This window comes from Hypanus sabinus, chromosome 1 (genome assembly GCF_030144855.1).
Source record: "Hypanus sabinus isolate sHypSab1 chromosome 1, sHypSab1.hap1, whole genome shotgun sequence".
NCBI classification, from domain to species: domain Eukaryota; kingdom Metazoa; phylum Chordata; class Chondrichthyes; order Myliobatiformes; family Dasyatidae; genus Hypanus; species Hypanus sabinus.
The window spans coordinates 24,664,827-24,681,028 of NC_082706.1; the positions used below are offsets into that span (position 1 = coordinate 24,664,827).

The 16,202-nt window shown below is 42.1% G+C and overlaps 1 protein-coding gene across 2 annotated transcripts in view; it reads right to left on the reverse strand.

Moving 5' to 3' along the window:
• Positions 1-350: 350 nt before the first annotated feature.
• LOC132392051 (rho-related BTB domain-containing protein 2-like) overlaps positions 351-16,202 on the reverse strand; it is a 91,040-nt gene continuing 75,188 nt past the window's right edge. For both annotated transcript variants that reach the window (XM_059965943.1, XM_059965942.1), the window contains exons 9-10: positions 12,194-12,299; positions 351-10,028 (exon numbers count right to left, since the gene is read on the reverse strand). In XM_059965943.1, the coding sequence (XP_059821926.1) occupies positions 9,835-10,028; positions 12,194-12,299 (300 nt within the window). In that variant the 3' untranslated portion in view covers positions 351-9,834. The remainder of the gene's footprint in view (positions 10,029-12,193; positions 12,300-16,202) is intronic.

Sequence of the window (16,202 nt, forward strand, 5' to 3'; positions counted from 1 at the left end):
GCAAGCCAGGGTGGTATTATATGCAGAGCAAGCTGTTGCCCATGCAGAAGGCTCCCCCACTCCATGCAGCTGATAAATCCAAAGGAACAGTGACTGATACAGTCATCCCCAAGGGTCAGCCTAACAGGAAGAGCATCATGGCGGTGAGAACACTTCCAGATTACTCGGTTGCCTGCAAATGGCTTTGACACTTCACGAAGTTCACAAAATCCACCATATCCCAGGATCAAAGAGAATCTTTCATGGCCGACGTGGACATCTGGTGACAATACTCAGGAAACTCTGTGCTTCAGAATGGGTAAATCTGCAGAGCACAACAATAAAATGACCAACAAGGTAGTGAATTGGCAGCAAAGTTTTCTTTTAATACATGAATATTACACGTGCCACATAATGCCACTTCCTAGTTCTCTGTTCAGCACTACATAAGCAACATCAACCCGGTACAAAAATATTTCTTCGCAATGAAAATATCGAACAGCAATTATCAATTCAGGATAAGAAAAGACAATACATTAATTCATCTGGTTACTACATTTAACAATTATCTTACGTTAAAATATCTAATAATAAGGTACCAGTTTGACATATTGCACAGCCAGGGCTGAGCACCACTCATGGACTAAGCATCTCACCCTTCAGATTTACTTAAACACCTGACAGTGGAAAAGCAGTTGACAGAAACATGGGGGGGGGGGGGGAGAGAATAATTTAATCATCCCATTGGGAAGCTGGAAGGGGTTTTACATCCTGGCTGCGCTCTACTAACTCTAGTCCCTTGCACATTTCTGATATTAATCATTTAAATACTGATGGACATGTCTTCAAGGCTCTTAGCGCTGGGATTCCCATTCCAAAACCTCTCCCACACTCTCCTTTAATGAATTCTCAACACTTTCCTCTTGGTCTGAGCCCTTGGCCACCCGTCCTGGCATCTCCTTAACGCTGCTGAGTGTCGAATCTTCTTTGTAAACACCCCTGTGAGGTACTGCAGGGTGTTTTACCAAGTTGGGGATCTGCACAAATTCCTTCTGCCCAATTCACTCTCAACTGAGGTCAACAGGGATGTAAAACCAGACCCTCCTGGGATTTCCTGCTTGGCCAGTTAGGTCAAAGTTAGCTCCCCAAAGTCTTCCCAATCCACAATTTTCAATCTCACAGGAAAGCATTCCCGTGAACTCCTTTATCTGGAAAACCAAATATCTGCACAGAACACGACGTCTCATTTTCACAAGACCAATTTATGGTGGCAGTAGTGATGTTCTGTCCCAGGAGGCAGGTTCAGGTTATATACATTAATTTGTAATCCCCCAAGGCACTTCTCATGCTGGAGCTGGAGATGCCAGAAGCTCTCCAGATGCTTGTTCAAGGGGCTTTTCAGCTTTCGAGAGCCACGAAGGGAGCCCCAATGTACAGACGGCAGAGGCCGTCGGTGCTGCACTCAGTTCCATCCTCATAAAGAAGTACCCTCCCCTGCTCCAGACGATGTGTACACTTTGCAGTGTGGGTGGGATCACTAGAGGCACTGAGGCAAATTGGGACATCAACAATTGCCGCACCAGCTGTAACCCTCTCATTCAGCACAAGGTCACCTTTACAACCTTCTTGGCCTGTCAGTGTGAGCAAAGAAATAACCCAGTCCCAAGTGAGATTTGAATTCAAATATATTTCTTCCATTTGTTACGTCAACCATGCTCGCACACACTGAGCTACCAAACCTTTCCCAAAAGGAGGATTTGCTCCTGGTGGGGTGATGAAACCAACAGGGTATGTGGATGTCCTTAAGGCTAAGTAGCCTTGTTTTCATGCTGTAAATTCAATGTTTATACTAATCATGATGTCTGAAACACTCATGGAGAGGTAACAGCAGTGACAGAGAAGTATTTGGAGAAATGGTATCCGGGAGAGCTATGGGAGCCCCATTTGATTCTGATTCCCATTTCTGTTTGGTTGGAATTTGCACGCGCTCTCCTGAGTGCTGGCGTTCCAGAGATGTGCTGACCTGTAAACCGGCTCCTGTGCATATTGTCCCTACTATAGGTGTGCCAGGAATCATGGAGCTACACAGCATGGAAAGGGGTCCCTCACCCCAACTGGTCCATGCTGACCCAGATGCTCCATCCAAGCCAATTCCAATTGCTGGTGTTAGGCCCATAACCTTCTAAACCTTTCCAATTTGTGTACATGTCCAAGTCTCTTTTAAAAGTTATTATTGCACCTGCTTCCAACTCTTCATCTGGCAGGTCATTCCACATACATGCTAAATAAAAAACGCTGCCCCACAAGTTTTTGTTGAACCTTTCCCCTTCTCGCCTTAAACCTATGCCCTCTAGTTTTTGATTCTCCAGCTCAGAGAAAAAGACTTATTATACCCCGCATGATTTCATACACCTCTATAACACCACCTCTCAAGGAATGAAGTCCTAGCCTATCTAAGCTCTCCCCATAACTCAGTCCCTCAGGTCCCAGAAACATCCTTGCAAATGTTTTCTGCACTCTTTCCCACATAATAACACCTTTCCTGAGCTGAGAATAGATGAGATGGAAAAAATGGGGAATGAGATTGATGGAATTGCTCTGCAATCTAACCTGGATTAAATTGGCCAAATGCCCTTCTTCAATATTGTGAAGAGGGGAGGCATGGACTGGATGGATTGAAAGTCCTTTTTCTGTGCTGCAGTGCTCCATTTCTTTATGATTCTAAGATTTTTGCAAGGGGATTTCTTTAACTTTGTCTCAATGACTCCTGCACAGTATTCAACATTTACTTGCTTAGAAACAGTTTACAAATTGTATTTGTCACATTTCATACCTGAGAACTTAAGGGAAGTTCCTAGGTTCCAGTAGTAAGGGCCTGAAACCCTGGCCAAGGTAGATGAGAAAGCTCTCTACCCCAGGGTACATGTCTGTTTCCAGATCCCCGGTAGCACACTATCTGCAAACATTGTTTAATTCACGATAGCCCCCACCTCCCCATCACTCACCAACAACTTACAATCTCTCTTTTGTGTCTACACGTTTGGGGAGCTCCCCAATGGAGCCAAGCCTGCCCACAAGGTGTTGAGCTTGTGCACGTGAGCAACAGCACCCCTACCCTTTCTCTTAAATTGACCAGATGGCGCGGGGAAAGAAAATATGATCTCAAAGAGAAAGGAAAGTCAAAGAGCAGGGGAAGAGGTTGAGAAAAAGAAAAGCCATCAGAGGATGGTGAGGGCATAGGAGAGAAAGGGGGGGGGATGAATGGGGGAGGGGGAACAGGGGATTGAAGTGGAAACATAAGAGCAAGAGGAGGGGCAAAAGTGACAGAAACTGAAGAGTGTACACCTTCAAAGTCATCAAGTACACACTGAGAGCCCAAGCACCATGTGGCAGTACTGGTTGCCAGTTGAATAGAGCGTTTATATTGTTCCTGAACAATCTCTGAATGTGCTTCAACAGTGCTCTCTAGTTATATGAACTACTTATTATTTTGGAGCTTTTATGCAACTCTCAGTCTGCTGAAAGCTTTCACTTTGCTACATCATGTGATCTACATTTTTATGTCCTGCCTGCATTGCTTCACTCACTCATGCATAGACTCTAAAAATTTGTTCTAAACACAAGGGACATCACTAAAAACCTTAGAGACAGCCATCGTGGTACAGGCCCTTCAGCCCCTTTGGGCCAGGACATTCATCTAAACTAGTTCCATTTGTCCATACTTGCCCCTCTAAAACTTTTCTATCCGTGTACCTCTCTGTATCTTTCAAACATATTAATATAGCTGCCTCAACCATGTCCTCAGGCAGCTCAGTTATTGACAGTATTTTCCAGACACATTTGTTTAAAGTGACTAATCAAAAAAAAATTGCAAGGAATTTAAAAAAAACCATTAAGACCAACAGAGTCCAAAGGATTCCAAGTATATCTCATGAAGAGCAACTTCTTTGAGGCAAAATGAGCTTTTGTCAGTTTGCAGTGGTTGCTAAAATCTACGTGTGACACCCAGTGGAAGAAAGACATTACTGCAGAGGTGTTTACAACATCTGGGCACATAGTCCATTTGGTGTCAGAATTCTCCCTTTCGTTGGATCACTCAGCCTGTACTGGCTCTTGGGCTAAATATTCTGTCTTCCTCTTCATCTCTCCTTTGCAGTTGTTGATATAACTGGAAGACGTGACCAATGTCCCTTTCAGACAAGATAATAGGAATCATGAAGCAATACAGCAGGAAGTCAGGCCTTTCAGCCCCTCTTGTCCATGTCAACCGGGCTGCCTACCTAAGTTATCACCAGTTGCCTGTGTTGGGCCCAAATCCCTCCAAAACTTTCCTATCTATGTCCCTGTCCAAATGGCCTTTAATCATTCTAATTGCAAGCATCACGATTGTAAAGTCTGGTTTCTCTGATAATTTTGTCAGCTACCTTTTCCACAGATGATGGACTATTCTCACTGTCACTAACCATTGTTTCATCCATACTTGATTCAACTTAACGATCAGTTTTACTGACCCCTTCCAAAGAGTGTGCTCAGAATTAAGGTTATGTGCTGGTTTTAAACTACCAAATAGGAGAATTTTTGCAAACAAACAAGAACATTTTGTGGTACTTTGGACATTTTCACATTTCTAAAAAAATACAGTGAAGCCCTTTAATAGTATCACAGCAGAGAAGGTTACATCCATTGTTAAAAGCGCTTTTCAACAATCCCACCACCCAGAGTGATGGACATTTGGCTAACAATGATGTTATTGTGTAATATTTATAGTGAAGAGGTTTCTGATGTTTTATGTTATATACACACACACACTTGTTCTGTGACAGCTACATTCAAAGCTGTACACAGTGTGTTACATTGCAGTCTGCATTATCATGAAACGTGGATGGCCTGGTTTTTCCATTACAGATAGAAAGGTGAACTGAATCAAAGTTCAGAGTGCATAAGACACTAAAAGATAAGGTGGGTATTTGAGTGCTGGCGATAATACATTCCCAGAAATAGTGATATCAGGAAGCCGTTCTTCACAAAGATATTTAACTGTCCAGAGCCAACAAGCCTTTTGAGGCTGTACTTATTAGATGTTTGATAGGGAAGTGTATTAAGGTTTATGTCGCCAAAGCATGTAGATGAAGCTGAGATACAGATCAGCCAAAATCTATCCAGCCTCCGAGGATCTGAATGTTCCTCTCCCATTCTCCTGTTCCTAGCAGGTGTGATATATCAAACATGCTCATGTTTTTGTCTGACAATAATTGGTTAAAACACAGACTCTAGTATCTCCTACCATACTGAAGTCCCACACCACCAGGTTCATGAACAGCTACTTCAACCATTTGGTTCTTGTCACTCCAGTCACTAACAGCTTAGCAACATTTTGATCACTTTGCACTAAAATATACTTAGTTTTTGCTCCAATTATGTTCTTTCTTGTACAAAATATACAATTTATGTGTTACTTGTGAATGCTGCTGATATGATGTTATGTGCCTGTGATGCTTGTGCATAGGTCAATAAAGTTGACTTTGATTTTGACAGTGCCCAATGTCATTATGAAGAAAGTGGCAACCCTTTAAAGTGCACTATTGTTGTGCATATCAGTAACAAATGGGAAAGTATGGTTCCAGTCGTTTCAAGACTCAAGAATGCAAATCTCTGCAGGGTGACGTTGAACCTAATTCACAGGGTGGAGAACTATGAGATCTATATTTTCACAGAGACTTCAGCAGAGCATCAAATTGAAACTGATGCAAAACTAGTGATGTACCCGATTCAGTCAATTTCTCAATGCATGTGTTTGAACAAGATTGTCCCCGTTTTGACTGCACCTACAATGCAGTCACCTGCAGTAAGCAGCATTCATATTTGTAGTGTAGGACGAAACCCGACTACTGGGAGGAAACCCACACAATCACGGGAAGAACATAAAACTCCTATTAATATTTTAAAAATTGTGATATTTCATCCATTGAATTAAAATAATTCAAAACTCAATTGTTTAGCAGCAGCAATTACAAATTGTAAAGATTTTTATTTCATGCAAGGTACTTTGAAAATTCAATCATAGATGTGCTCAGTAGTTGGTTTTGTGCCTTGCCAATACACTTGACTGCAAGTCAAATTTATGAATCAAAGGAGTTAAGCAAAGGTTTGAAGAATCAGACAGGACCGTAACTACCTGCTAAAAGCAAACCACTCTCCATAAGGCATGCACAATATGAATATATTTCAATACCGCGCCTCACAGCATTGGCAACAATGATCTCATGGATCAGAAAGACATCAAGTTTGCCTGGGTTCAGTTATGCAGCACAATTAACAACTTCTTCAACTTTCCTCATCATTAATTAATATTGTCTGAAAGCAGCAATTCACTTCATCCTCTAATATCAACCTTTGCATTTCTGTCATCTTTCCACCTAGTTTCATTTTGGAGCCCATTGATTTCAGCTGGTCTGGTGTCTTTCTTTCTGCAGGCTTGTCTTTGCAAGTCTCTCACCAGTTTTAACACTCCTCCAGTTCAAAGTAAGGTCGACAAGCTTTTACTGCCATCTTGGTCTTACTCCAAGAGCACCAAGTAGATTTCTCCTTCATTCCCCACCTTCCCTTCCACCTTCAACAAAGTGACCTGCCTTGTAGGTTTTGACAGCACAGAAGGAAGCCATAGGTTCTGAAAGTGCACCCCAATCTCTCTCACCTTGACTAACGTCTCTTGTTCTTACCATTCTCCCATTGCAAGGTTACAATTAAGTCAAGCGCCTGTCAGTTAATGAACTTTAATCACAGTTCACGCAGGAAAAAAATCTCACCATTTCCACTCTGGTGCTTTCAGAAAGTCTGGAGTCCCTGGTTACTGAACTAATACTTTTACTGATTAAACGGACTCCACCTGTCTTTTGTATCCTCAGGTAATATTTGTTCACGCATTTTTCTTGTCTTTGTTTCATTAACTATTCAGTGGTCTTAATGAATAAAACATTGTTCTGCAGGGAAGTTAGATGGGCAAACTATTTGACCAGTGACAGATCTCCATCACACACCTTCAGTCTTTTTTCCTGTTTGGATCCCATTGTTTGGTTTGTGCAATAGAATATCAAACCCTAGACCTGGAAAGAAATCTCAATACAGAGCTTCTAACTGAAATTCTTTATTCAGGGCCACTTTTTTAGGTACACCTATTTCATGAAAATATCTAAACAGCCAATCACGTGGCGGCAACTCAATGCATAATAGCATGCAGTCATGGTCAAGGGGTTCAGTTGTTGTTTAGATTAATCAGCAGAACAGGGAAGAAAAGTGATCTAGGTAACTTTGACCGTGGAGTGATTATTGATGCCATATGGGGTAGTTAGAGTATTTCAGAAACTGCTGATCTCCAGAGAATGGTGTTTAAAACATATAAAGAAAACCTCTAGTGAGTGGCAGTTCTGTGGGCGAAAATGGTTTGTTCATGAGAAAGGTCAAAGGAGAATGGCCAGAATGGTTCAAACTGTCAGAAAGATGATAGTAACTTAAATAACCACATGTTACAACAGTGGGGGGCAGAAGAGCACTTCCAAATGCACAAAATATCAAACCTTGAAGCGAATGGGCTACAGCAGAAGACCACACCGGATTCACTCCTGGACCCAATAAAGTGGCCACTGATTGTATGTTTATTGTTTGTTATGTTCAATCACAATTCTAATAATGCAATTGTTAATGTTTCAGCTGATGAATTTTCATTGAAACTTTATAGTTCGATGGACCAATGCTTACCTTAATAACGAACAACTTTCAACCACAATTTGGCACATTCCACAACATGGTTTACAAGGGAGAAAGGTTTTAACCACATTTATGCAATGATTCCAGTTTATTTATACAACAAGTTCCACAGTCAAAAGAGAAAACCTATCAATAACAACATTTAAAATACCTTCACATTTCTCTTACCCTTGAACTGGCCTAAACAAAATCCTGTTTCCTTAAAGCAATTTCTTATTGAATTCTCAACAAGCAAAAAAATAACGTAAACATTTGGTCCTTTCAAATGTTTACAGAGATTTAGATCCTTACAACAAATATGAAATTATAGGGATAAGAGCACCACGATGCAGAAATTTTCACCACTCAACGGGAGCTCTGTCAGTAAAATTACAACTCAGCATTGGGTTGGTTGGAGACTCAGAGCTTGACTACACTGAGTTCAGATATTCTGAAGTATTTCACAAAATGTAACAGAGACTTTAACTTGTTTCGACTACTGTCACACAGAATTGATATCTAACTGCCTTTTTCGGGATCTTCCTCAGGTGAGTGGACACACCTTGTTGCTGAATGGCAAACTGCTTGTTACATTTGCCTTATTTCAAACCGTTAAACACACTCTGTTTTTGGTGCATAATATCTTGGATAATCAAGGTGCTGCCCCAAGGATTATGTGCAGTGCAAGCACATGATCCCGGGAGTGGACAGAGGCCATTTAAATGGTACTTGGGTGCAATGTGCTGAAGTCATTGAAGTCTTTTTTTGCAAATACAAAGTATCAATACCTGATCTTCTGTTTAATCACACTGAAATTATAAATTGCATGACCTGTCCTGTCAGAACCTAAAACAATAGTCAAAAGATTGTCATCTTTTTTTCCAGAATCCTTTCCAGGTCCTCATTGACATTACAAAAGAAGAATGTCCTTAGAACAAGCCAACGTTCATGAAGCAACACTGAATGCATGTCACTGCCCAGTAGTTACACAAACTTAATCCAGCTACACACTTCTTTGTTGCTAATATGATCCTAGATTAGACTTCCTCGGGTTGTCCTGTTGATTTAGTGCAGTTTAGTCAAAAGATGGTGGTAGAAAAACTGTGATTTTTTTTACTTAAAATATCACAAATTGAAAATTATCACAAGCAAAGAAAGAACACTTTTCCCCAATATAACTGTAACTCACCAGAGGGTTGTGAGGAAAAATTATTCTACATGTTTTGTAGCAGTCCCACAACACCTCATATTGCAACTAGAGGGAGACACATGGTGGCTTGTTAATTCCACTTTCTCATGCACTGCTTCTACTTGTAAGTAACTTGTAAGTAAAGTACAAAAGGAACAGCACTGTTCCTGATTCAGATCTATTTGCTAATAAATTCGGTTTATATTTTTTATGAATATTTTTGAATACAAAATGTGTGTGTCTTCTACACAAGATCAGTGTGCAAATGAGGAAATAACAAATTCAGGGATTACTTTCCTAATCAACTGTTCAAAAAAAAAGAATTAAGCGCAGAATCTTATTCCTCGGTTTCTCTGAAATGAAGCCCTGATTTAAGAGAAGGTATTAGGTATGAATATGAACTCAGCAAAGCATCCAATTTGTACCCAAATATGATTCCTGGAATATATATCAATTTGTAATCAATCTGGCTCAGCTAGAGCAATATCCATGCAAGGAAGAGCATCATGCTTTCTAGAACTGAACCATTGTGCTAAACAACCACACCCATGCCAGCAACAAGGTTTAATAACAGTCACCAGTTACTGCTCCAGGGTCTAATGCCTCTCACCTATTCCCCACAGTCTGATCTGATCGATGTAGCAGAAAAGGTCTGGGCCATCAGACCTGCTCAGTCAGTACTTGGGTATATTGCGCCTTTCTATATGAGTGCATGTTTGGACGTGAGAGACAGAGAGAGGGAGAAGTTAGCACTGACCGTCAGGGGATTAAAAAAACTCACTTTGATTGCCATGATCTATCCAGACTGCAGTGGTCTGGTTGCTGGTTGTTAAAACCTGGTAAGTGTTTGGCTGACTCGGAAGAAGGCCTTCAAACTGTTGGATGCTGGATTAGCTGTTAGTTTGAAACAGGGGTCCATGGCCTCAGATGACAGTGGAGGAGGAAGAGGCTGCAGACGGCGAGCTTGTGTTCCAGAAAAACCACTTGCGCTTCAACTGACGCTTCTGGCACAGGTAGTTCTCCTTATCGCGCTCTCTCCTTGCTCGCTGGTAATGATCATCTTCTTTGAGATACCAGACAGGAGGCCAACGGTGCTTTTCGAAGTAGTCCTGGTTCTCTGAAAGTACATGTCAATATAACGGTTAGCAAGGGTGCTCCCACTTCACCTTCCATTTGATATGACTGAGGGAGCAGACCCAGCAAGTCCACATTGTCCCAGTGCAGATTTTCACAGCTTCCTCCAATTGCTCGGGGGGCAACCGTCACCACCCCAGGCCCAAGCGGAGCCTGATTGCTTTTTCTTTGTCAATCCTGACCCAGCCAACACTGTCAGTACAGAAGACTCCAGTGTGCTGGGAATATTGCCCTGGCCTCGTTCAGGTGCTGGACCATGCTGTGCTGACAGGAATGTGGCCTGAACCACCCTTAACACATGTGCTTTGTGAGCGGATACATCTAACCCAACATTGGCCCCGAAATTAGTGTTTCGTCCTGTCAGGTTCAGCTGGTGTAGCTGATCTCCATTTCAAACCCTCAAGAAAACAAGGATAAAACTTCAGTTATGTATCAGACATCATAATCTAAGGACACCCAACACACATTGAAGCCAATGCCATACTTTTGCAAGGTACTCAAATGTAAGAAACAGGTCTGCAAATTTGTATATAGCACTTAGTAACATTGTGATAACTGGATAATTTATTTGAACATTATTCTTGGGGGATAAATACTGGGCAGGATACCAGGAACTATTTATTCAAGCAGCGCATTGGAATATCTTACGCTCATTTGGTGCAACAAAAGAGACCTTAGTTTCACTAAAAAAAAGACATTGTAAATGCTGCGCAAGCCAATCAGCATGGAGAGAGAAACAAAGTTAGTGACTTCATCAGGTCCAGGAAAAAGTTTAAAATTACAAACACAAGAAACTCTGCAGATGCTGGATATCCAGAGTAACACACACAAAATGCTGGAGGATCTCAGCAGGTCAGGCAGTGTCTATGGTTGGGCGTTAACAGTTGAAGTTTTGGGCCTAGACACTTCATCAGGGCTGGAAAGGCAGTGGGAAAGAAGCCAGAAAAAGGTGGTAGGGGGTGGGGAAGGAGTACAAACTGGCAGTGATAGGTGAAACTAGGTGACCGGAGGGTAGGGGGAGTTAATGCTTCCAACTATTAACAGAGAATGTATACAGTCTACAAACCTGACATTCTTAGTCTTCGCAGACATCCACGAAAAACAGAAAAAAACCAAAATCATCAACGCATCATGGGTGGGGAGAAGGGATGAAGTGAGAATCCTGGAGGTGACAGTTGGAAAAGGTAAAGGGCTGAAGAAGAAGGTTTATCCATTTCCCAAGACGCTGCCTGATTTGTCGAGTTCCTCCAGCATTTTGTGTGTGCTACTCAAGGTGTGAAATTAAACTCACTTTGAATTGCGGAGAAGTAGGAGGAGCGGTGGGAAAGAAAGGATGCTTGTAATAGGGTAGAGAGATTAAAAGACACAAGTGGTGGTGGATGCTGGCTGGGAGCGGTTGACGGAGGCTTCTTGATCCCACCTGATCTGATGGGAGGAGGTAGAAATAGGCAATGAATGAGAACACAGGAGACGGAGAAAAATACAGGAATGGTGGGAATTATGATGCTGCAGTTGAAAATTTTAAATAAAATGGAATGCCTGCAATATCCAGTGGCTTACGCAATACCTGTGGAGGGAGAGAAACAGTGGATAACTTTTCTTTAGAAATGGCCAGTCCTGATACAAACTGGAATAGGTTAATATCAAAAATTGCTGCAGCACTCCCCACCCCCGTGATTGTAATGGGAAAGTGCCATGAGAGAAGGAGTGGATGTTGGTGGAGATAGAGGACTGACCATAGAGTCATAAGGAGAAGAATTTCTTTGGAATGCTGAGAGGGATGGGTCCGACTGCTTGTGGGAATATTCCATTATAGTCTGCCGCTTAGAAAGATGTGCATCTCTAACAGGACATTAAGAGCCTCTTTCAACAAAAAAAAACTGTTATATTTCTGAATAAAGTATTTTATTGATGTTATAAATAATGTGACGCTAGTAAATATTTAAACCACCGTGTGTTGGATATAACTAAATAATTAACTGCAATTAAAAATAAATTATTAATGACAGTCCTCATATGTTCATAGTGAATGAAGAGCTTAGAGGGTTTGAGTTGAGTGACAGGTTGCAGAAACTAGCCTCAAATTCCCTCGAGTGTAACATATCAAACAGCATCATTACTGAGTGAGGAAAGGTATCGGAATCTTACCGGGAGACTTTGCCTTCATTTCCCTGGGAAACTTGCGACAAACGTTGTTGTAGTTTGTACAGATGTGGTGCAAGCACCATTCAGACAGTTGATGGGCACAGTGGAACTGCAAATAAGATAAACACAAGTCAATTCATTAAATTTATTGCACAATAACACATGTTATCAGTAACAAGGCATCATTTGAATAAACTATCTCAGAGTATCATCAGACAGATTAACTGGCTGTTGTTTTGAAAACTGGCCAGAAAAAAGGCTATAGTGAAGGAGTGAGGATTTCCCAATTGTTAAAAGTACCATATCAATGGTACTAATGACTCTCATCATTAATAAATCCCCATCATTAACATTTAAGAATATTGCACACATTTTTAAGTAGTTTAAATAGGCATTATTAACGTTCCTCTCAGTCGTAGAACCACAGAACACTACAGCACAGTACAGGCCCTTCAGCCCTCCATGTTGTGCCGGCCCATTTAATCCTTTAAAAAAAAGTACTAAACCCACACAACCCCATAACCCTCTATTTTTCTTTCATTCATGTGCCTGTCCAAGGGGCTCTTAAATACCCCTGTTTTAGCCTTAACCACCACCCCTGGCAACCCTCTGTGTAAAAAAACTTACCCCTGATGTCTCCCCTAAACTTCCCTCTCTTAATGTTCTACATATGCCCTCTGGTGTTTGCTATCGGTGCCCTGGGAAACAGGTACTCACTATCCACACTATCTATGCCTCTCATAATCTTGTAGACCCTATCAAGTCCCCTCTCATTCTTCTACATCCAAAGAGAAAAGTCTCAGCTCTGCTAACCTTGCTTCATATGACTTGTTCTCCAAACCAGGCAAAATCCTGGTAGATCTCCTCTGCACCTTCTCCATAGCTTCCACATCCTTCCTATAATGAAGTGTCCAGAATTGAACACAATACTGTAAGTGTGGTCTCACCCGAGATTTGTAGAGTTGCAACATGACCTCTCTACTCTTGAACTCAATCCCCCTGTTAATGAAGCCTAGCATCCCATAGGCCTTCTTAACTATCCTATCAACCTGTGCAGCGACCTTGAGGGATGTATGGATTTGAACCCCAAGGTCCCTTTGTTCATCCACATTCTTAAGCAACTGACCATTAATCCTGTACTCAGTCTTCTGGTTTGTCCTTCCAAAATGCATCACCTCACACTTCTCCGGATTGAACTCCATCTGCCATCTTTCTGCCCAACTCTGTAGCCTGTCTATATCCTCTTGCAACCTTCAGCAACCTGAGCTCCATCCACAACTCTTCCAATCTTCATGTCATCTGCAAACATACTCACCCATCCTTCCATCTCTACATCCAGGTCATTTATAAAAACTACAAATAGCAGGGGTCCCAGGACAGATCCCTGTGGCACTCCACTAGTCACCAACCTCCAGGGAGAATACCTCCCTTCCACAACTACCCTCTGCTTTCTTCCTTTAAGCCAATTTTTTTTATCCAAACAGCCAAGGTTCCACTTATCCCATGCCTCATGACTTTCTGGATGAGTCTCTTGTGAGGGACCTTGTCAAATGCCTTGCTAAAGTCCATGTAGACCACATCTACTGCCCTACCCTCATCAATTTCTTTTGTTATCTCTTCAAAAAACTCAATCAGGCTCGTGAGGCACGATCTTCCTCTCACAAAGCCATGTTGACTATCCATGAGTAGACTTTACTTCTCCAAATACTCGTAGATCCTATCCTTAAGAATCCTTTCCAGTGGTTTGCAGACCACCAACATAAGACTCACTGGTCTATAGTCCCCAGGTTTCTCCATATTACCATTTTTAAACAAGAGAGCTACATCTGCCATTCTCCAGTCCTCCGGCACTTCCCCTGCAGCCAAAGAGGATTCAAAGATCATAGCTAATGTTCCTGCAATCTCTTCTCTCAATTCCCACAACAACCTGGGGTGTATCATATCCGGCCCTGGGGATTTATCAATCTTAATATTTTTAAGAAGATCCAGCACTACTTCTTCCTTAACCTCCACATTGTCCAGCACACAGGCCCGCTCTACTTTGACCTCATCCTGATCAAGATCCTTTTCACTTGTGAATACTGCAGCAAAGTATTCACTTAGGACTTCCCCAACCTCCTCTGCCTACAGGCACATGTTGCCCTCTTTATCCTTTAGCGGTCCCACCTTCATTCTCGTCATCCTCCTGTTCTTCATATGCGCATAGAACGCCCTGGGGTTCTCCTTAATCCTAGATGCCAAAGCCTTCTCATGCCCCCTTCGAGCTCTTGTAAGTCTTTTCTTTAGCTCCTTCCTGGCTACCCTATATTTCTCATAAGCCCCTCCTACTTCCTGCTTCTTATATCTAACATATGCTTCCATTTTCCTCTTGATGATTTGCCTCATGTGTTTCGTCAGCCACGGTTCTCTTTTTCTACCATGTTTACCTTGCCTCAGTGGGACAAACCTATCCTGAACCCAGCTCAAGTGGTCCCTAAACTTCTCCCAAATTACTCCTATGCTTTCCCCTTTGAACATCTATTTCCAATTTACTCTTGCTAGTTCCTGCCTCATCCCTTCAAAGTTAGCCCTTCCCCAGTTAAGCACTTTACCGTTTTGTCTGATTTTATCCCTTTCCATAGCTGTTGATTCCATTTGATTCCATCCTGTGGTTCTTGAAGCTGTTCTCCATCAGAATCATAGAAATACACAGCACAGAAGGAGACAATTATTTGGTCCATGACATCTGTGCAATCCAAACCAAAGGGCTATTTTGAATAATCCCACTTCCTTGATTTTAGTTTACAGCTATATGGTTTATGGTTCTCCAAATACTCTCCTGGAAATTTGTAATTAGAAACATAGAAAACCTACAGCACAATACAGGCCCTTCAGCCCACAATGCTGTGCTTACTTTAGAAATTACCTGGGGTTACCCATAGCTCTCTATTTTTCTAAGGTCCATGTACTTATCCAGGAGTCTCTTAAAAGACCCTAAAGTATCTGTCTCCACCACCATCCCCAGCAGCCCATTCCACACACTCCAGCACACAGTTTCTGCATAAAAAACTTACCCCTGACGTCTCCTCTGTACCTACCTCCAAGCACCTTAAAACTGTGCCCTCTTTTGTTCGCCATTTCAACCCTGGGAAAAAGCCTCTGACTATCCACAGGATCAATGCCTCTCATCGTCTTATATACCTCTATCAGGTCACCTCTCACCCTCTGTCGCTCCAAGGAGGAAAGGCCAAGTTCACTCAACCTATTCTCATAAGGTATGCTCCCCAATCCAGGCAACATCCTAGTAAATCTCCTCTGCACCCTTTCTATGGTTTCCACATCCTTCCTATAGTGAGGCGACCAGAACTGAGCACAGTACTCCAAGTGGGGTCTGACCAGGGTCCTATAGAGCTGTAACATTACCTCTCAGCTCTTAAACTCATTCCACGGTTGATGAAGGCCAGTGCACCATATGTCTTCTTAACCACACAGTCAATCTATTTAGCAGCTTTGAGTGTCCTATGGACTCAGACCCCAAGATCCCTCCGATCCTCCACACTGCCAAGAGTCTTACCATTAATACTGTATTCTACCATCATATTTGACCTACCAAAATGAACCACCTCACACTTCCCTGCATTGAACTCCATCTGTCACTTCTCAGCCCAGTTTTGCATCCTATCGATTACCCACTGTAACCTCTGACAGCCCTCCACACTATCCACAACTCCTCCAACCTTTGCGTCATCAGCAAATTTACTAACCCATCCCTACACTGCCTCAACCAAGTCATTTATAAAAATCCACAATGAGAAGGGGTCCCAGAACAGATCCCTGAGACACACCACTGGTCACTGACCTCCATGCAGAATTTGACACATCTACAACTACTCTTTGCCTTCTGTGGGCAAGCAAATTCTGGATCCACAAAGCAATGACTCCTTGGATTGCATGCCTCCTTACTTTCTCAATAAGCCTTATCAAATGCCTTACTGAAATCCATATCCTGTACTAAATCTACTGGTCTACCTTC